Below are 23,177 nucleotides of genomic sequence, written 5' to 3'. Positions count from 1 at the left end.
AGTAATGCTTTTACAGCACACCTTCAGCAGATTCTAGGTACAAGGGTAACTCCTCACGTTCTCTTCCCTGAACAAATCATCCTGAGGTCATATACATTATATATGAAACAAAAGCAATAAACAAAGCACACTGAATTTTCCGGCTAGCAACCCGGAGTTGGGGTTTATAGCAAATGTACTTTACTTCCCTGGCAGCAAACTAAATTACATACAGATTAAGTTAGGGACGAATTCCATCAAAAACTGTGTGGGATAATCTAACTTGGATGCTGAAGTCAACAGCAGCTGCTATGGATATGGCATTAGAGCGTAAAAATCCAAGACACCATTGTTCGCCTACAAAACCAGAAAAGTCACAAAATGAGCCCTAAAGACTTGTGGTGCACTATCTACCAAGCTGTTTAAAACACTAGATGTTTTTTTTTTTTTTAAAGCATTTTCATAGTTATTATGCTTGCAATTCCCTCAACAATCCTGTGAGTAAATGTCAGTTTCATTTTGTGAGTGAGAAAGGTGGCTCAAAATCCATGCTTAACATAAGCCAGCTGATAGAGACAGAACCAGGAGTGGCTTGTGGGATGCTGATGCCTGGTATAGGGTCCCTTCTGTGATACCATAACTGTCTCATTAAAGGACTTCATTTACTTAGCACATAGTAGGTGTTGAACAAACAGTAAATATATGAACAGATTAATAGTGACATGTTAGATAATCGCTAGGAAGAGGGAAGAAGCACTTGAGGAGTTACAAGAAAAGACTATAATTGGAAGAAGATGAAAAGTTATCACTGCTATTAGCAACTGATGATTTTGGTATTATGAAATCGAGGTAGAGGTTTTAAAAACTGTTGTAAGCAGATGGCAGCTCATATTTCCTAAATAAAGAAAATACAAAAAAGCAGCGTTTCTTCTTTGAGAAGAATACAGTTAACTCCCTAGTAATAGCATGGAAGCTGTTTTATTAAAAAAAAAACAAAACACATAGGTACAGCCCTATGCTAAGTGCTACCTGATTATGCCTGAAAACTCCACAATTAAAACTCCAGGCTTGAATCTTTGCTTTAATCATCAGCTAGAATTTTAGGTCATTTTGAAAGTGTAAAAAGGGATTGTGTGGCAATCAATTCCTTTTATTTGTTCTTTCTTTTGTCTTTGTCACTTATGTAGAAATAGAAAACAAATTATAGCTACCCTGTAGCTCTCACAAGTCAGAATAATTTAGTTTCAATAGACTTGGTGATACTGTTTAAACCTTGAAAGTTAATAAACATGGATTTGTAGAATTAAAAATATTGAACTATTGGAGTGCTACCAACTCACAAAATTAAAGTTTTATAACCCAAAGTCGAAGATCGTATTCCACAGTTTAAATATTTCATATCTGACATTTTCCAACTTGACAATGTGAAGTCTGATTTTGATTTTTCAATCCAATATGAGTTTGGGAGTTTAATTCAAAATCAAGATAAAACCATTTCGGAGGCTACCTTCTCTTTCTGTTGTTCCTTCTTACTATGCAGTGTACCTATTTTTTTTTTTCTCCAGTTTGGGAAACAAACTTTTCTAGTTAATGGTGTTGTACATATATCAGACAATTCTATGACTAGGAATTAAACAGTGGACACACGTTGCTAAAGGGTAAGAACCTTGAAAATCTGAGTCTCTAATTCGGTTAGTATATGACCAGATTTAATTACCTATTCAAAGAAAGTGCTTTAAAAAAAAATGACCGTGAGCTACTACAGAAGCTCCCTAACGTCAGGTCATGCGGTGTGGGGAGGTCTTCCCTGAAGAGCCTCCAGATACCAGAAGTGCTTTTCGTGTTGTGCCGGTTCTCCCGTTAGTGGGATGGCCAGGTGAGGCTTGGTGGTGGGAGGGTCCTTGCTACTTTAACACAGCAGCCAGAAACTTTTTCTTTGCAAGGCCTCTGGAATCTGCTAAAGGTCTCATGTACATCACAAAGAAACTTCTTCAGAAAACGAAGACACAGCGAAATCAATGATCTGGAAAGGCAATATAACACTGAAAGGGCTTGCTCACTTAGGTGGTCTTGCTCTTTGAGAGTGTCTGATGGAAGTATGTATTTTGACTGTAAGGAAATTGGATAAAGCGATACGGCTTAATGTTTAAACTGGATATAGACAGAGGTGAAGTTCTCCATGTAAACACTGGTACCATTTTGTGAAGGCTTTGGATGGGACCAAGGACTGCTCATGTGTACTAGCCGTGTATAAAACGGAGGGCGGGTCTACCTCTGGGGCAGACACTGGGTCCTATGAACCATCCCATCGGCTCTCCCCATCCTCACTTCTTGCCATGAGCATGACTGGCAAGAGCCCCACTAACTGTTAAATCTCACCAGGAGAGGAAACATTAAACTCAACTTCTCTCCTAAATTCCTTTCACTAAATTTGAAACTTTTTTTTTTTTTGGGGGGGGGGAGGGAGGGAACTTTTGTGACCATGGTTTAATGAAGACTGATGGAACACCAACTCCAAGTCAGCAAGGCTCTCCTTAGATCCATTTTGTTGTCAAATTCACTTTCAGAGTAAATGGAAAGACTAACACCTATCATTTCTTAGATAATGTTTTAATATCCTGCATTGAATAAAACTTTTTTTAAACCAGGTTTCAGTGGTAGCACAGAATCCCACAAGGGGCGAGGGGGTTGCAGATGGCTGCCTTACTCCAAATGTTCAAGCTTGACTGACCCATTTCATCAGCACTGTCAGAGCCTCGCACTGATACATGTTGACAACATTTAATCTTAAAAAATTGAAAGAAATGAATTAATATGCAAATTTCATCAGCTTTGTAATAAAAATGTCCTTGAAAAAAAACAGTGAACATGACCCCCGAGGAATTGTGTGAATTATCCCAGCTCAATTCTTTAAGTTAGTCAGAGGTACGCAGGTCCGCAAGGAAATCAGTGCACATTTGACTTGGAAATAATTATGATGAAGAACAAAACACAAGCAGGTTGAATAAATGTAACAACTTGGGAAAAAGTCTTAGTCCTGTTTGTTATTCACTTTGAATTAACAGGATTAGGTTTGGTTTTTGAAAATAAAGGAACACTACCATGTAATTTTAACACCTACGTAATGTGCAAACAATATATTTTTTTAACTATCAATTTTAGTGCATGTTAAAAATCACATCTGACAAAATCAGTCTTTTTTGGTGTGGAGGGAGGGACATAAGAGAGTGCAGCCTTTTGGTAAAAGAGAGGACTGTAAGGAACTCTTGTATTTAGACCATGGTTTATATGAGATTTCTGAGTTTGACAGAAATGTATGGTCAATTCGCTTCTAATATAAATGATTAACTGATTTTTGCTGATACAGAAAAGACCGGTTATTTCACTGAGCTTACTAAACTGATGGGATCATGTAACCAGTCTCTAGATATAAGTCTGACTTACAATAATCTCCACGTGGGCAAGTGGAAACTCCCCGTTAAACCAGAGTCAATACAGGAACACAGTCATCCAGGTAGGCATGCACGTATAGCTCTCTGCCTTTGGGTCTAGATTCAACTCTAGGAAGTGGTAATTGGGGTAGGTCGTAACAATTGAATACTTCTATGCAGAAGTTTAAGGTTTTAATTGTCCTCAAAGGAGAGACGAATGTAAAAAGGAGCATCAACTAGTAAACAACCAAAAACCAAAAAACTGATACCAGTAACAGCTTACCGGAAGTCAAAATGAATGAATGAATAGCTCCAGGACAGATTTCATTGCTTTCCCCTCCAAACTCTCATTCATTTAAATAGATGTGTAAATATTAAGGGAAGGCGTGGTTTTCACTTCAGCCCTCTGCACTTTGGGAGCCACAGGCTGAAACTATCTTCCCCTCATTTCCACACAATGAGTCCTCCAAGCTCTGGGGTCTGAAAGGAATTCACCTTGTCATCAGTTCAGTTCTTACTCTGGGCACTGCTGATTTTGCCACGGTGAAGTCTATACAAGTTAAATCAAAGCTCTTTTAAAGAAATCTGTGTACTTTAATACTTGTTTAAAAAAATAAAAATCACACCCCAAACTGACGGTCTCACATAAGGATCCCAAATAAGGGTTGTTAAGAAGCTGAAAAACTGCACATAGTCTTTGAGAGGTTCTTGAAATCCTGTAACTTTCCTGATTTCACATATCCCTGAAAGACCCAGGCAGTATAATACAGACTTTGCCCAACCAAATTAATCTCCTCTGTAAGCTTTTGTGTTTCTCAACAAAAGGCTTTTAAGTTTCTCCTTTCTTTCTTAATCTACCATCGGTAAAATCCTACTTTTATAGTGCCCTTTGCACCTGCTTGCGTAAAATGAATAACCCAACAGTTTAATTATGCACCGTTCTATCGGTTGGGAAGTGATATAAAGTTGCAGATAGAAAAAAGAATAAAAACCTCTTTTGGTATCCAAAATTAATATATGTCAAGCTCAGGGTAAATCTTCATCTTTTTGAAACATTTTTCTAAAGTAGATGTTCTTTTATCATCTGGCACATCAAGACCCTTTGGAGGGAGGGAATAAAAAAAAAAAGAGGCATTTGGTTAACATGCTAGAGAACAGTACTCTCTTTTCCACCTCACTTCAGGCTGTTCTTGAAAGATCTGAACAGTTGTATAATAATGAAAAATGGGCAATACTTGTGGGGCATTGCCTGCGCTCACATACCTCCGCCCACGCATTCATCATTCTGCAGGTATTGTCAGGGAAAGTTTAATTGCATAAACACTCTGTAACTGTCCTGTCATATTTCTTGTCAGTCTGGATTCCCTCTCCGGGCTCACTATCTCACAAAACTATAATTGAATTGCTACCAAATCACGAGAGGTGCCCCCCCCCCAAATAAAATCTTTATGAATAGAATTTGTTTCCTATCAGCAGATTTGACAAATTGTGGCAGAGGAAGGGCCTTGGTGATAATTTTTGAGTTTATTCTCAATCTGGCTATTTGTTGAATGCTCTTATCTATTTAAAAAAAATTTTAAAGCCCTGGTTGGGAGATGGGGCGGGGTCGGGGGTGCCTCCAACAACCCTAAGGGGCTCGCTCTGTGGTAATAACTGTGCACAACCCAAGGAAGCAAGTGGAAAAATGAGAAGGTTATCTTTGCCCTACTGCAAAAGGGTGCCACTGGTAAATGCAGGACATTCAAATTAATTCAGAATTAAATGCGGAATCTGTCAAAGCTAAGATTTCACCAAACTATGTGAATTCCTAGTTATGAGGTATTAAGTACTCCATTTAGTCGAATGTTTATTCCATTAAACTTGCACTTCGTTTCTCCTTGCACCAAACCTTTCGGTGATCATTACTCATGTACAAGCTCTGAGCAGCCAGATTCTTTGACACAGAGTTTTAGGACCATAAGCAAATGAAAATTAATCAAAGGCATGACATGCAATTTACTAAATATGTGATCATGAAAGTTTAATGCATTTGCAACATTGTCAGTGTATTAATAGTTTCCCAAAACAGAACATATCTGATGTGGAATAAGGATCCTCTCTCTTGTCTAGTCTTTGTTTCATTTTATACTCTTGCAAACCATTTCACAACGTGAACTCTCTGCAAAGACTCGAAAACCCGCTGTTCTCCTTTGTAATCCCACTGGTAGTATGGGCATGAAATATGGCTCTTGGTGAATAACTCTTAAATGGGACTGGGCTTCAGTCAGATTGACAACTGTCTGATTGTTTATGTTTTTTAAATGTGCTTATCAAAACCACGCAGGATTGATGGGTATTTTTAGATGAAGTTATGTTTTTGCAACAGACTTAATTTAGGACTAAGGTTAAGGCTTAGGATAAATGAGTGCATTAGATGATTAAAGAACATTTGTCTTGTGGGACATTTAAGTCATTTATTTATGACACTTAAAAACAAGCTAGGAAAGAAAGCATCAAGGATTTAACGAATCAGTTTTATACAAATGGTAAACTAAAACTAATGACTTTTTTAATGGGAACTCCAAGATATGCCAGTTACTAAATATCCAGAGGCAGAATCAAATGTGCACGGGAGTAAATAGGATGAAAAAATATTGGAATTTTAAAAATGTCTAAATGCTATGTATATGTATGTATGTATACCCATGTGTACCTTTTCCCAAAAGTTGTTTTTTTTTTTTTTTTTTAATTGTAATTCTTCCTTTATTTGAGGAGCTAGCTCTTCTGCCTCTTTTCTATTCTGAAAATATTCTTTTATTTTAAATAGCTGAAGAAGATTTTCTGATGGCATAGGAATTTGGACTGCCATACTGCTCTGTACTGGGTATGATAAAATACCTTGTCAGGGGCGATTGGATGGCTCAGGGGACTGGTAATGGGATATAGAGAGCCTTTCACCCATAGGTCATTGGCTTGAATTTTGTCCAGGTTGGCAGTGACTAAAAGTCATTAACATCTCATAACTGCTTGGTGGCCTATGTGAAATGAGTTTCTTAATTTATTTATTTAAGACCATATATAGGACCTCTGGCTAGGCCATCTGGGCATCTCTCGTGCTTTTACAAGAGCATTCCCCCAGATCTACACTCATTTCTGCTCTCGAGATTAGTGATGAGCTGAAGCCCTCCTACACAAAATAAATTGATTCATTTAAAGTTCAGACAAATAGGTGGGTACTTCCACCCCATTCTCCAGCACAGACCAGAGGGTGTATGAAGGCTGATTTGGTAGTAAAAGGAACCATACATTGTAGAGACTGAATATCCCATTTGGTGTGACTTAGTCTTTTTGTGAAGCAGAACCCCTGCTGTGGCTATGGCCATGTCGCAATGACCCAGCTTGATAAAAGGGAAAGATACCAGTCAAGCTCATCATATGTGCTATGTAGCAGCTAAATCTTTGGGTCATAAGCGGAATGTTTTAGTAGGCCAGGCTGGCAGTTGCAAACCCTTGGAGAGCAACACTGAGGTCCAGTCTAAGATGGGCTTGGGCTGTTTCCATGCTAGCCTTAGGAAAGGGGAAGTCAGCAGGCCTATCTCGGTGCTGAGTCCAAAGTGGGATGGACCTCTGAGAACAGAATTACGCACCTCTGTCATGCTTTAAGAAAACTGAGTATACAAAAAAAAGTGAAACTGCAAAACACAATCTGTCCATTAGAGAGGCTGGAGGAAGGAAAAGTATGTATTTCCAAAAGAGTCTTTTCCCCTAAATGGATTCTTTCCAGAAGGACTCCATTTCAGGTGATTTTTTCGCAGCATACCTTTGGGTACCGTGATCCATGCAGAATCTGGGCTCTTTAAGAGAGGAAACGGGAACAGTTTTCTCTGTGACAATGAAGCCCAAATTTAAGCCTTGCAAGTTGGTGCAGGAGTCAACTGTGTCACCTCAGCCCTGGCCAGACTTTCCATAAGGAATAACTTTGGTAATAAGAGAATGCTTGGCTCAACAAAATGAATAATAATGACAACACTCACAGAACACTTACATCGTGCCTGCTATTGTTCTAAGCATTTAAAATATGCTAACGACCCCATAAGGAATGTTAATGTTAATTCGTATGATGTTAAAACCAACAGGTGATTATTCCTACGTTAGTCTCCAAACCTGTACTAGAGGGGGCCAACGTTTTACAGTGGGAAACCGAGGCACATGTAAGTTAATTAACCTGATCCAGGTCAAATTTCTCACAGGGACAGAGCCAGGAGGACCCTGTGCACTTTTCTATATTTGCAGCTGCTACAGAAATAGTATAAAGAGAATATCCTGCAGTTTGGGTTAGGGCTCTCATCTTCATGTTATCAATTCTCAGTTATTTGAGCAACCTGCAAATTAACCAGACAGTAGATTTTTAAAATCTATAATATGGGCAGTGCAGCTACTACAAATCAGAGAAAACAGTGTAGGGACAGATTACCACCACCACACTGGGTCTCCTGTCCCGCCACCCTAACATGCTTGCTCTTGAATCCACACTCTTGTTCTTGTTTCCACACCAATGGTAACTGGCTAAGGTTAGGAGGGGAGCAGTGCGCAGAACTCTGGGCAGGCATAACTGTACCCTTACAGCAGAATCTGTTGGTGAATTGCTTTGGTGAGCGGGAAACCAGAGATTTGGGCTTTTGCTCTGCTTATTAAATGAAGAATAGGGAAGACAGGGTGAACGAGGAATGCAAGACCTGCCAATCAAAGCCCAGGGCTGCGCTAAAGCTGTGAAACTGGGAGCTGGCAGATCTTGTCTTACAACTTTTCAGTTAATTACTAGATTCATCTAAGAGCTCCCCTTTAGGAAAGCTTGAAGGGTACCCTGAAGACTGAGGAGAGCCATTTGGGAGAGTGACCAGAGGAAATGGATAGTTGAACCGTTGAACCTCTGAGCTGAGAAGCCAGACTGTGATCCTGCCTGCAAGGGATGCCCTGGAAGAAGAGACTGGTGTGGATGGGAGGAGTGGCTTCTGGGGATCAGAAATAAGATCGAGGGCATCATGATGTGTTTCTGGAGTGTCTGTAGGAGTTCCTTTCTAAAAAAATGTTTTCCATAGTCGAATACATGGGGAAAGACTAGTTCAAACCAAAAAAAAAAAAAAAAAAAAGACTTATTGATCACACATATTTCAAATCTTCACTAAGTTAACGTTCATTGTTAATTGTCAATGAGACGATGTGCAATGAAGCTTTTCTCCTCTGCTCTTTACCAGGGGTCGAGAGGAGCATCTCACATGGTAGTTATGATAAAGAACGCATTTTTGGAAGTACTGGCTTAGAATCTGTGTCAGCTCTGCATTTTAAAAACAGAGACAGCCCAACTGGTCCCTTACGAACTGATGTAGATTTACCTCTTGGTTATGAAGTGGAGACCTGCATCTTTCAACTGAATTTTTTCACCTGAAATCCTTTTGGTCAGGTGGTTTATGTGACTGTATGTTCTGTGAGAACAAGGACCTTTTTAGTAAATATCATGTCTCAGGCTCTAGGACTGAGCTTGTTCAATGGACATGCAATACATGATGATGGGATGATTGAGGGAATGAGTGAATGTTTTCCATACTTAGATGATTGCACTTTTGTTATTTTTACACTTTTATATTACTTCTGTGAAATGGAAAGTATTGGCCTAAATACTGATTACAGTTTAAATGCATTTTTATATTATCACTTCAATCAATTTCTATTTCATTTTGACTAGCAGTAATTTGGGAAGGGAGGTAACAGATAATTTTAATACTCTTGCGATGTCAACCAAGAGATGGCAGGACACAGGAAAGTACAGAGTTTTAATTTTTTATGTCACCAATTTCACCTTATGCTTTACTCATATTTTTATTTGGAGAGGACACCCCCTGACAAGTGAGAGGCACTGAGCAGCAGACATTTTTTTTTACCAAAAGCACATGATATATTTTCATAAACTATAAAAAGGAACAGCTTTGAACCCTAAGGAAATTTGCATCTTAATGTGTGATGATAAATAGCATATGTAATTTTGTAATTTTTGAATATTTTCAGATTTTATTACCAATTGATACAAAAAATGAGAGTGGACAGATGGTGTCATTAATCCTAATCATATGAAAGCTTGAGACTTATATAATTTCTAGACTATTAACCATTAGCTCCTGGCTAAAGACTGACCACAAGGTGTATTTCTACCTTTTTCTGTCTTCTATCTTAGTTTCAAATGGTCACTTCTTCCTTTGCAATAATTCTTCTCAAGGTCTACTCACTCCCTTCTGGATTAAAGAAATGGCCCCTTGGATGGTTTCTTTCACTTTAAGTCTGCTCTATTCAACACATCCTTCTTATTCTTGCAAAAATAAAGGCTCAGGGAATAAGTCCAGTAAATGTAAGTTACCAGTCGACAGGAATCAGCATAACATCAGGACAACTAACAGTCAGAGCTGCCTAGGAAGGATGGAGAGTGTCCCCAGCTGCTTCGTTTCAAAGCCTAGGCTATCCAGCTGCTAACTGTATATCTTTTCTTCTCAGTTCTTTCATCTGTAAAATGGGAAAAATAATGGTGCCTTCTTCATAGTGTCTTGTGAGGAGTGAATGAGGTAGTGCATATTATGGGCTGAGCAGAGTGCTTGATACTTGGCAACTGTTCAGTGAATATTAGTAGCTATGCTGTGCAGGGATTCAGAAGGCATAGGTATTGTATAACATGTCCCTCAAGGGAGGAGCCTTCCAGATTCAAACTTTATTTTTGTATTTATAAGTTTTGAAATAATATTTTCATTGGGTCACTGCTCTGCTGGATGAGTTATACTCAGAATGTATAACGCCCATCTCAGATGTTTTTCCCTGGTATACTGGCTGCTCCAAGCTCTGGCTGCATTCTAGAAAAGCATGTATCTTTGCCTCCAGGAGGAAGACAGGGCTCCTTCCAGCCTCCTAAATGCAGTATCCTTACTCCCACTTTGTTCATTGAGACGAGGCTCCTGGAAGATCATCTCTACCTCTTTGCTCTTGGGTTGGTTTTCATGAAGGTCTGCCCTCCTTATCAAAGCCACCCACAGTCATTTAGCTTCTCCCTGAATTCTTATACAACTTGCCAATTTTATGTCTTCATTGAGGACAGCAGCAGGGTCATCCTTCTTTCTTCTCTTGTCATCTTGTCGTCATCTTTCTTCTACTGACAATGATCGTGACCTAAGGGCACGTGTCGCGTCTTCTACCACTTGTGTTCTCGGTAAGCACCTAGTAGAGCACTCAAATCACATGGCCTGAGTTCAAATCCCAGGGCCACCGTCTACTCTGGTGTAGGGTAGCCATTTACCTTCTCTAATTCTGGATAGCCATTTACCTTCTCTAATTAGGGATATTTTGAGAAATACATTTCTTAAAACATGGCCACTCATGTAGTGGGAATATGTAGGTAAACATTATACAGGCTATTAATATCATCATTAACGTTATTAGAATATTGGCAACGAGTTTTACCTTGAGTAGAAGGTAAAAGAGTCAGTTTAATTTTCCAAAGCCAGCATTTCCTGAATTTTAGTTATCAGCACGGTGTAAGTGGAAATCAGTTTAGAAATCAGCACAGTATAAGTGGAAGGGAGGCCGTTTGGATTCACTTTCCCTTCAGAACACTCCTACAGAGCCAGGAAGATCAGTAGATAGGAATTACAGCAGGCTTTAAAAAAGGCTGCTTAAACAAACAAAGAGGGAAAAAGCCCTTAACAATCTGCATCAAAGTTCCTTAGAGTTAGGGTCTGTATACGTCTGGGCATGTCGAAGCACCTTGCTCCCAAGGAAACATTGTTTCTGGGCTGTTAATTTCAGGGTTAAGTTTAAAACCCAAATAGTTCTGAAAAGAGGGCCAACAGCAGTAGCTTATAATACAACGCTACCCTATCACGCACCACCTTGCTCTGATTGTCATCATCATCACCCTCCTGCGTTGTGTTAATGACCTGTGCTCTTCATATGACGGTCAGCTCCTGGAAGGCAGGGAACTTCACCTTGTTTCTTCGGTGCTTTGTCTAACGTCTGACACGTGACAAACATGCAGTGAACGGTTATTGAATAGTCTGCACAATCCTGATCAGCAGGAGGGTCTTGAATTTACCCTAGTGAATAACAACTAGAGAAAACACACAAGTTCTTCCTCTCTCAGGCTGGTTTTGTTAACTAATGGATGGGTTGATGTTTCCCACAGGTCCCAGGAAATCACGATTGTTTCATGAGAAGGTACCTTGAGGAGGCTCTGCTGACCTCCAATGGACCCCATTGGTCTTCTGGCTCTTTTCCATCTCCTGCTTGCCTTGGGAGACTGGTTCTGAAAGGAAGATGCTGCATAGATCCTGGCCCTGCATTGTCTTAAGGCAGAGCAGAGACCAAACACAGAGACAATTTTGGCTATGCTCCTGGCTAAGGAGACACGTAGCTAAGGTGAACCAAGAGATGCAGGGCTGAGTTTTGCTCACAATTGATTTGGATGCTACTGTTCCTTGTGGCATAAGGAGTTTCAATGTAGGGATGAAAGAAGGGGAAAGGATTAGATGGATGTTTTTAATCCTCAGTTAAAGACTATATTTGAAAACAAATGGTGTTTTAGCCCAATGATGTATGTGCATAAGGGGATTGTTAGGTTACTCTCTGGACTTGAGAAGTCCCTTGGAGAAAATTCCTCTAGTTCTATACCTGCTAGGGTCCTATCTCCTTTTTCTATCTCGTGCCTAGGCTTCTCACCTGTGCAACCCTAATACTATACCCTTTCCTCTCATTTTGGCTGCGAAACTAAACTGTGTGGTTTGGAGCAAGCCATTTAGAATTTCCATCACTTTCCCCCATCTATAAAATAAGGATAACACACTGACCTGCTCAGAGGGATTAGGGTGTGAATTAACTCCTGTAATTAGTGGTTTCTGTGTTCTGCGTACACCAAGCAGGATATGAATGCCAGCCATTTTCACTGTGGCCTGAGTAGGCTTTGCTTCTAAAACTGTCCTTGGGAATAACTGCTTGGCAAAGAGCTGACAACTGGAAGTTGCAAACTTTACACAGAAGCAATATTTCCAGTATTTTCCCCAAGCAATCATGAGTAAATTGCTCACTAGGGGTGGAAATGGTTTCCAGCCAGTTCTGCCTCTTCTGATCTGTGCACCCTGCAAAGCTCAGTCAATGCCAGGTAACTGATCCTTCCTAAGTCTGTTGTTTGGTGAGATGAAGAATTCAGAATGGTATCATTTGGACAGGGGTGAAATTTCTGTGCAGTTGTATGTATTAAAAGCAAACAACTTGTGCTTTGTTCAAGGCAAGAGTTATAGAAATAGAATCTTTAATTTGTTAATATCCAATGATAAAAACAGCCACAATTTTTTTTAATGGGGAAGAAAGATGATCCATTAACAACTTGTCTTGGCTTTCATTTTAGAAACGCTGAAATGTACCCCTTATCACCATAGGGAAAGGAAAGTCAAAATTATGACTTGCAAGCTATATAAAACAACTGTTAAAAATAATGGGTTTAAAAAATTGATTTTCTGAACCTTCAATAGAAGGTTTAGGAAAATACTGTACATATAGGCCGAGTGAATCTATTGTGTATTTTGATAAGAGGCCTACACGACTATTATTGAACAAACCATTTTCTACCCTGTAAATACCATTATATTAATTTAGATTAACGTGGTTTTTTGAGTTGCTTCCACTGTGATCTAAATTTTGGAAGAGAATGTTAGTTTCAGGATGGCATATACAACTAGGCTAACATCTAGCATCTTTTCTGGGAACAAAAGGGAGGCTGCCCTTCTGTAGGTATGTGAGTCACCAACACGGATTTTTCACAGGTTGGAGAGTCAAGACCCCAAGGATGCCCTGTGCTGCAGCTGTGCATTCTGGGAACTGGCCTGGAAGAGATGCTGGACCAGCATACCCTGGTGGGAAGGAGGGAAATTTCCCTTGTTTTCTTTAGCTCCCTTAGGCAATATCCTAGAAGTACATATACGGTTGCTTTGCAAATATTCTCATCATACACAGACAAGTACACAGAAGTGGGAGCAAACACAAATTAAGGTTCTAAGTGTTCCTAGGCCTTGAATACCAGAAAGCACTGGAGAAATGTATTCTCTTCTGTGGCAGTTGTATAGTTTATCTGGGGGTAGAGGAGACATCTAAGAAAAGCCTACTTCCTGCAGGAAAAGATGGTACTACATCTTTTTTTGAGGCAAAAGAAGAATTCTGAGTTTGGCAGGGCAGTCCCTGTAACAGTACTGGCTTTTTTTTTTTTTTTTGAGAGTATGCATCATTTTCATTCAGAAATGGCAAAAGATAGTTTCTATTTCATTTCAAAATAAGGATGGCATTGCTAAGGAAAATGCATCATTTTGCCTACATAACTTTTGGATAAAAGCTGAGTTTATCAGTACAGGATGATCGCTTTGGTTTATGGAACAAATTCCTTTCTGTTAGAGTGCTTTCTGACTATTAGATTTGACACAAACATGTGCACACGGGTATTAATAGGAGTCAGGCCAGTTCGGAGGTAATCATGAACTTGTCTTGATCTTTGCTACAGCTACAGTAGATATGCATTTCATATTCAATCCATCAGAGATAACTGTAGTACATTATCTGGTGGATTTATCTTTGCTTATATTGTATGAATATGGAAAGGCATTAAATGTGTGTTTACAGTTTGATAAACATTCAACATAAATTATACATTTTAATTTCATTTATTAGTTGGGGACTATGGAAAGCAGGGATTTCATTGCATACAAACTGCCATTCAGATTGAAGGATTAGCAGTTTCCTGAAAAAGGTAGACTAATTGTAAGGACAGAATTCACTTCTGTCTCAAGTGAGTCCTTGCATGGTTTGTAGTTGGAGCTTTAGAAAGACCAAAGGAGAGGACAGCTCATCTTCACGACGACATAGTTCGCATTTTACACTTCCTGCGGGTCCAACATTGTCGTCATGAATAAATCTAGTGCTAATAAACCTCCTATCATTTGACAACTTGAATATTGTAGTTACCACACAAATTATCAAGCTCTATTTATATCTAAAAGAACGTGGCCTGATATTTTAGCATTAGCATGCAGAGTGGTCTCCATGATATTATCTTACCATATAATGACTCCAAAAATCTCACAGAGATGAATGGTGATAACATAATTCCAGAAAGTTGCCACTCTATATGTAGAAATATATTGGCAATAAAAACCAGTCACTGGGTGTCTTTCCGCAGTAGGGGATCTCTCACTTTTCTTTGATTTTTAAAGGCTTCAGATCAATAACTGGAGTGACATTATTAACAGCTCCCTCAGCACCTTGGCCAGCGCTAATATTAAATCCATTACACCTTCTGTTTGACATTTGCAGTACAGCAGAAAGTGCTGTAGATACAGTCCCACTGTCTAGGGACTGAGGTTGGATGTGGGGTTAGTTAGATGGTTTCCCTTGCCTGACTTCTAAATTCAGTTCATTGATAGGAAACTTAAACCAATACAAAAAAAAAAAAAAAAAAAAATCAGAGAACCATCCCCTCTCAACCCAACACTATACTAGATGGAAAATAGTGCACCCATAAAACCATACTTATATCTCATATCTACACAGCTTTGGAGATAAAATATTGATCTGATCCTCAGGTACATTTTTACATTCTTTATTGTTATTCCTAATCATTTGTTCTTTTAATTATATCATGTATTATGAAAGTTGTCTAATGAATGCAGAGGAATTGAGTTCCTGCAGATATGGGAGCTGATCGAATTTCCCACAGTGCAGGGGCATATGTAGAAAATACAGATTATTTCTATTCAGGTAGGCACGCCACTGCTTCCGTTTTGCTTGCCTTTAAAATACTCAGGGCGTCGTAGAGTAGGCATAACAGCATAAAGATCATACTGCTAACCATCATTATCTTAACCTCCTGTAACAGTCTAGATGTGCTGAAACCATAGACAGAACACAGTCAACTTTGCTGCAGACAACCGATGGTTAACCATGTTGCTGCAGTTAGTCTTACTTTTCACTGAGAGTACTGTCTCATACATTTTGCTAACTTGTCTAAACTTGGTATTGATTTCTCCCTCTGTGAGCTTGCACCCATTCAATGGGCAGCGAAGTCTCTGGTCCTGGCTGAATTCCCTCCCAAGCATGACCCAGGTACGTTACTCCTGACAGTGGTCCTACGGCTAGGAGTTAATTGTTCGCTAGAAGGAAACAAACCACTGGAGACAGAAGGGAAATTCTATGTTAAAGTGAGGAACGTGACAGGGAAAGTGGCCTGTGAGGTGAAGTGAGAGAAAGCAGGCTATAGAGGCATGTATGTTATAGTTTTATTTCAGTCACATAGAGAAATCCCACTACATAACTATATATGTCTACATATTTACAGCAACAAAATCTAGAAGGATATCCAGTGTACAAGAACAGTAGTTATTTTGGAGTAGGGGTAGGTAGGTCTTTATTCTTTGTTGTCTGCATTCTCAGAACTTTTTCACAATGGGCATGCATTTTATAACTAGAAAAATATCAAGCTATTTTAATAAGAAAAAGGAGGGAGAAAGCACAACAATTTGATGGCCCGACCTAAGGAATAGAAACTCTTTGCTTTCCAAACAGGGAGATTTTTCAAGTACCTCCAGGATTTCTTGAAAGAGCTGCTTTTCTGTTTATTAAGCATATAAAATATGTGACACTGAAATTTATTTTTTTTAAAAAAGGATAAGGTTCATAATGCTAAGATTATAGCTAATTGTTAAGAGTGATGAAAAGATACAAACACAACTATAAAAGCAAACTGAGCCATCTAAGCCTCAGGTTCCAGAGGTTCTTCCCAGCCCCCCACCGCCCCACAACTACCCCAAACCCCACAGGAGCAGAGGAAAGGCTGTGGACAGGACAGAGCAAGCCCTTCAGGAATGCTTGGATGAAGCCTTAAAGAGGCACCCTAGAACTTTTTAAAGTAGACACTTGTTTATTTCTCTTCTGCCTGCCTTAATATTTCTCTAAAAGAAATATCATATTTATTAAACTGTTAATGAATGTGCATACATATAAAGTATTTATTTGGGTTGGCTGTCCCATCAACAGATTTTTTTTCCCCTCATTATCTTGAGACTACTTCAAGACAAGACAATCACAGGACTGGCAGTTCAAAGAAATAGAATTCCTATTATGGCACAGGATCACCGCCTCTTAGGCTGGTTTAGTCACTTATTTCCTTTTTATTATAATGCCAAATGTTATTTAGATTTCAGTCACTTAGTAATGCTACACTGAACACATCAGGGCTCCTGAAAAATTCCATACCTACTAGTCCCTTCATTTTCATAATCACCACATATTGATATCCATTTTCCAACCAAATTACACTACTATTTAAGCAAGAATCAGTGTTTTATCAGAGTTGAAAAGATTATGATGTAGTGAACAACAGTCTTCAAAAATGTTCTTTGGTGTTATTAAGAATTAGAAAATCTTGTTAAAATTCTTTCAGCTTTTAAGAAACATAAGCAGCTTTGGGATGTAGTGCCTGACGTGGACTTTTAAAGTAATTCCCCTGGAGCAATGATCTGCGCTAGTGAAGATATTTAGTTAAAGGTAGCATCCTGCACTGCCTTTCAGTATTTGAGCAGTCTATCTAATTGCCTTTTTAAGCCAAAGATTGCAAATAACCAACACTAGAGAATTTGAAAGCAAAGCCAGTTTAACAGTCTCTAATGGTGAGAAATACACTCTTCAGCAAGGAAGAAACAGTTCCTATGCGATTGTTGCTAACAAGCCCAAGTTGTTAAGGAATGTGCAAAGCAGGATTTTCCATTGTATCAGTTAGGGTGGCTGCGGGTGGGGAGGGGAAGAAACCCTGGTAAATTTTCAGTTACACTTTAAGGATAACTGACAGAGTCACTGTAAAGGAGTTAGTTATTTCTCTGATAGCCAAAATTAAAGGATGCTAAGTGAGACTGGAGCACATCCTAGTGTTCATATTTAATCTAAAACCGGTTTGATTTGACTCTAGTTTTGGATTTCCTAGTAGAATTGGTTTATAGGCTATAGATTTTTTTTTTTTTCTTCTCTTTTAAGGGACAAGTCACCCTTAACATGTGTTTAGGGAAGACATCAAGTTCAATATGAATCAACAGCGGGATCTGGCTGCCAATAGGACCTACATCAACCCTGGGCTAAATAACAGTACAGCAGCCTAAACTGAGAACGGGGACAGTCCCTCTGCTTTGTACTGGTCACAGTACATCTAAAGGCTGCACTCAGCTCTCAGAACCCTGTTTTTAAAGGGCCACCAACTAATAAGCACAGCCAGGTGAAGATGGCTAGGATGGTGAGGGTCTTAGCAACATGCCATTAAATAATGCTTACAGAATGAGGGCAGTTTGACTTGAAAAGGAGTAGGAAGGAGGGAGGAAGAATTTGGTGAACCTGACTTCATATATTTGAGAGGCTGTGAAGGGGAGGAAGGTGTCAATATGAAATGTCCCAGAGGGCAGACCTGGGATGGGTGGGGGCAGGGTAGGAGAATTGCAACAAAGTAGGTTGGCTCCATATTAGGGATAACTTTCTATCAGAGCTGCTCACCAGTGGAGTGGGAAGCCTTGTACGTTCCATAGATTCCTGTTAGGAATGAGTTTCAGCAGAGATTAGAAGAGCGTCTGTTGGTTTTGCTGGAAAGGATGGTTGCATAAGTTGGAGGTTGGATTAAAGGACTGTTGAAGACTCCTGTTAACTTGAGGTTTTGTGATTCAGGGAAACGAAGCCCACTTTTTCAAGGTCTTTGTTCATACTAAGGTTTATAAACTTAATTTCTTACGTACTGTTTTAAGAGTCATGATCAACCCTGGTTTCCCAGTGCAACTCCAGAATGGAGTAGAACACTATTTTCATGTACTGCTTCTCAAATATACCCAGATACGAACATTCTAATGACTAAAAAGCAGGCCCAGTGAAGTGAAGTCAGTGAGGTATGGTACAAGAGTATACGACTCCCTTGACCTCTGGAACAAAATTATTTTTATCTTTAAATGGTAAGGAGTAGTCTTAAATCCTCTTTTCTCATGGATGGGACTGGAGAAGGAATGATCCCCACTCAAAAGCTAGAAAATAATGCCCTAGAAGCTTCAGTTAACTTAAATGGGGAAACACACATTGATTCTAGAAGGAATTAAAATCTTTCCCAAAGAGGTAAACATGTATTTTCCCTTCTGTGTGAACAAATATGCTGTGATTATTTCTAAGCAGATCAAATTATTTTCTTGTAAGTGTGTAGAGTTATTTTAAGGTTAATCCAAAGGTATGTTTTTTTTTTTTTCTTTTTTCCTATTTCTCTTTCACAAAATGCTTCTGTTTTGTGAATCTGTTTTAAAACAACATATCAAGTAAAGTACAAACATCTTTAGAGGGCAAAAATAATTTCCCAAGTAAGCAAATAAAACTTTGCACTTCAAATCAGGCCTTGATTCATTAAAAATCTTAAACTTCTCATGAGAAAAATTAACATTTAAACCACTGCTGCTTGGCCAAGCACTCCACCACACAAGAATATGAAATATCTCCTCTAAAAAAGTACAAAAAGGACAAAACCACAAATGTGGAACTTCAATTAATTTAAAGCCCCAATCAGCAAAGAATAAATCCTTCGCAGATCTAATTACCAGCGCTCTCGGAAGACCCAGGCCGACCAGCCAATCTTCCCCGTGTTTGAACAGCTTGATGAACTAGGGGACTGATGGATATCAAGTCATTTTGTTTAATTTATAAATGGATTTTCCCCTAATACTTAAATTATCATCAGTACAACACAATGAAAATGGGAACATTCTGAATGCAAAGTCTATAAGAGTCCTGGAAGGAATCCCAATGAGGAATGTCACCTCTGTTCATTCCTCTATACAATTGATCTAATTAAATACTGAGGGTAGAAAGGCAGTTTAAAATGTAGCCATTTCTGTTTTCTTTTTAGCCTTAATTTATCTGTTCACATCTTTCAAGTACCTTCTGATGCTTAAAAAAAAAAAAGAAAAAGAAACTGAGATTTCTGCAAGCCCCTAATACCTTTAATTCTCCACAAGCTAATATTCAAAAGTCTTTGCCATCAATTTTGCTGAATAAATAAATAAATGCATTACATTTAGCCATGGTAACAATGAAAGGCAGAGGGCTTTCCAAATCTGAACCTTTTCCCTCCATTAATTTGAAAAAGAATCTAAAGGAACTGGTACCTTCTGTGCATTTAGTTCACCTGAAATTAGATCTCTGGATTATACTTATTAAAATGTCTTCTTATTTTCAAATCTCTTCCTTACTTAATTACCGCCCAGGACAGAAAGCTGCATGGAATTGTTAAATACCATTAGACCTATTTGTAGTCTCTTCACACTGGCAACTTGAGTGCAATCATTGGCAAAGGTCCTGCCCACCAACCCTCATGTTGGGATTGCAAGTCCCACCTGGCTCGGGGGTCTCCGACTGGGAGGAGGAAGATGCTGAGCTGGCTCCATCTTCAGCGGTACCCTGTGAGAGGAGACCCCGCCCAGGCGGAAGCTTCATGCCCAGCTGCTCTGCCATCTCCACGTGGTCCCCCGGGTGGACATAGTCAAAGACACTGCTGCCTGTCAGCTCCACCTAGAGGGGAAGGGGAAGAGTGGAGAAGAAAGTTGTCACAGGCTTTTCATTTTCAAATCCAGCTCCCACTGCGATTCAGCTTCTGAGCAGGAAAGGAAATCTATGAAGCCTCCAGAAACAATTCTTGTCCTGAGTCTTTACCCTCACATGCTTAAGGATTCTTGAAATTGAAAGTTGTTGTTTTTTACCCCCACACATATTTATTTAGCATGTTTAGCCCAGTTTTTTCTCATACACTGTTTGCATAAAGCCAAAACATTCTGTGAAATGAGGATGAGTCTGCCTGAGTTCAGCTGTTTTACTCACGCACCACCAAATACTTGCATGTTTGGTGTCAACCGGATGATTGACTGAATTCCACTGTTTTCTTATTGAAAAGTTTGAGCTTTGTACAGAAACAGCCAGAGATCGCCAAAGAGGATTTTCCTTAAAATACACAGAGTTCCAGGATGCATAGTTATACACATCGGCTTATTTCTATGTAAATTTAAATGGAAGAAGTGCTGCTTACAAATATATGCAAAGGCCTAATGTTTTCATTAAATATTACTCATTAGCTCTGTAATCATATGGAGAATTTTCCATGCAAAAGAGGTCAGTCAGCTGGGGTCTGAAGCAGCCATTTTTTTTTTTCCTGCTGGTATCAGCGTGTTTTGCCTTCAATCTAATAAAATACATGGTACAAATCTCCTTGAGGGCTTTAAAGAAAAAGTTTTATCTTGTATACTCTTTGTAGGAGGCTGACACAAAAGGTAGAGAATGAATATCAAAGATTGGAAGAGGGCCAGCCTGGAACGGAAGTACATTGTCTCCTGCAGTGCTGTCTGGGGCATGTGCTGTCTGAGGGGGGCAGAAGTTGCTGGTAAGGACTGGTCTTTCCTCTGTACCCTTCTGATGCTATCGCTCTTACTTCTTTCCAAGAATAGCAATAATGGTCCTCAAATGATGTAGTTGGTTATAGGTACTGTGACAGCGAGAGATGTGTTAGCAGCAGAACAAGAAAAAGCTCTTTCCCGGGTCACTAATGGCTTTCCCATTCCTCTGGAGTTTAATGGTCTCAGGCCAGCTATGATGCACCACAGAAACTGCCAGAAGTTCAGACCGTCGCTACTTTCTTGGTGGATGTTTACCTAGACTGCTTCCTACCTCACTCGCCTTTCCTGGATCATTTGCAGCATCCTTCCAAATTTCCCCTGAGTGTCTGCCCTCTTTTTCCTGCCAAAAAGGAAGACTGTGCTGGTGGTGGGCATATTGTCACAGAGAGTGGAATGCTCAGGGCAATTATTATCCCCAGAACTCCAAGCCCCGGTAAAATGATCATATCGAACTCCCAGACACCATCTGATTAAAATCTTAACAGTTGACACATCTTCAACATCTATCAATTAACAGAAGTAGAGCCAGAAAAATGGGAGGCTAAATTCAGTTTGGTTAATAGCTATTCCTGAAACAGGCATGCATAACTTTTACCGAAAATGAGGTACTTTCTCTTTGCTATTAAATTACACTCTCCTGTATTACCCGACTCCTGACTCTATCATTTTACAATAACGATTCCCTCCATTTTGATACTGTTACAGAGCATAAATCAGGATTCATAAGTGAGCGGTTCCTACCCTCTGGGAGGGAGGGATTACATGGAAATAATCCCTTTAATGTGCGCCTTGCCTCTAAGCATTTCACACAGCAATAAATGGGTAAACTGACTTTGAGCAATTAAGAAATTAAATGAAACTAATAAAATGTGTGCTTTAATATTTCTTGATGGTGATTTTGTTTGGGGATTAGCGAGTTCGAGGAAGTCACTCTCATTTTGCGTGGAGTCCAATTGCAGCACTTTAATAACTATTTCTGTCACTTTCCTCAAACTCTGATTCTTAATACTGCAGTGTGCCTGTTGGCATAGACCAGATTGTGATAAGATGACAACACAGGTGGGAGATGTAATAGATTTTTTTTAGGGGTGCTGGGTCTTGAATATTCATGGGAGCCAGTCATATGGTGAGGAAGCACAGACGTGCAGTTGCTTTCTTTCCACAGAATGATGTCCCAAGCATAGCACATCCACAGCTAAATGGAGTCACAATGGGTAGTGTTCTGTTATGACACAGGGAGGACTCTCCTTCAGCCTCTTGAGGTCTGTGACAGGGTCGCATTCTCAGTGCCAGTCCCTCCATCCTATATTATGCTTTGGGGTGTCCTGGTAGAGAAGTCTGACCCTGTCATAGTCTTTGTGAATGTACAGTGATAAAGACCACACAGCACAGGGGAAAGCATAAAATAGCTGGAGTTATAAACTGACTTGGAGATCAGAATCTTTTCCTCCTGTGCTGTGTGACCTCAGGCAACTCACTTAACCTCTCTGAGCTTCAGTTTCTTATTCTGCAAGTGGCGGTCTTGCTGCTCTGCAGGACTCTGGGGAAGGGGAAGTACCACTCACATTGTATTCCACACGGATGGCACCCCCTGGAGTGCCATGCTGTGGGATGGTGCAACGCAGTGGCCTGAGCTCTGGGATGGAAACAAGATGTACTTTACCTGCCTCGCAGCCTAAATTCGAAAATCCGATGAAACCACGCAGAGGAAATTGCCTTGTGAGAGAAATAAGCACTACCAAATGCCTGCTCTTGTTGCTGCTGTTTGGTGGATAAGAATGGATGGCAGGCACATATATTCCTGTGCAACTGTGATGAGGAATTGTTTAGGGCTCGCATGGTCGCTTTGGAACATCTCTATTCAGCAGAGGGTACAGACAGTGTGCTCTGAGCCTCGACTACAGCAATAACAACGAAGACAACTACCTACCACGACATGCGCGTACCTTTCAGACTTTCTTTGACTAATTCTCATAACAATCTGTTGAACTGGCATGATGGTTCCTATTTTACAGAAGAAGAATTCAAATATACAAAAGGCCGGTCATTGGTTAAAGGCGGCTTGACTCAACCTATCACTTCTCTGGTAGCACCTCTGCAGTCAGAGCGGCTGAGCAGGGACAACTGAGCTCCTCTGTCTCATAGCCTTTTATTTAGGAGAGAACACTTTTGTTCAGGAGAGGACACTGGGTGCCGTGGAGGGAGGAGGCTGAGAGCAAGCAGACTGGCCCTCCCCTGGGCTAAGGATGCTTTGCCATCGGAC

At 39.8% G+C, this 23,177-nt stretch overlaps 1 protein-coding gene across 9 annotated transcripts in view; it reads right to left on the bottom strand.

The window, feature by feature from the left end:
* The window catches only part of NPAS3 (neuronal PAS domain protein 3), a 957,467-nt gene that overhangs the window by 114,909 nt on the left and 819,381 nt on the right, over positions 1-23,177 (bottom strand). For all 9 annotated transcript variants that reach the window (XM_027521413.1, XM_027521415.1, XM_027521414.1 and 6 more), the window contains one exon: positions 19,865-20,039. In XM_027521413.1, the coding sequence (XP_027377214.1) occupies positions 19,865-20,039 (175 nt within the window). The remainder of the gene's footprint in view (positions 1-19,864; positions 20,040-23,177) is intronic.

Source organism: Bos indicus x Bos taurus, chromosome 21 (genome assembly GCF_003369695.1).
Source record: "Bos indicus x Bos taurus breed Angus x Brahman F1 hybrid chromosome 21, Bos_hybrid_MaternalHap_v2.0, whole genome shotgun sequence".
Lineage (NCBI taxonomy): Eukaryota > Metazoa > Chordata > Mammalia > Artiodactyla > Bovidae > Bos > Bos indicus x Bos taurus.
The sequence above is the reverse complement of the archived record's forward strand: the minus strand, read 5'-3'. Positions and strand labels throughout refer to the sequence as shown.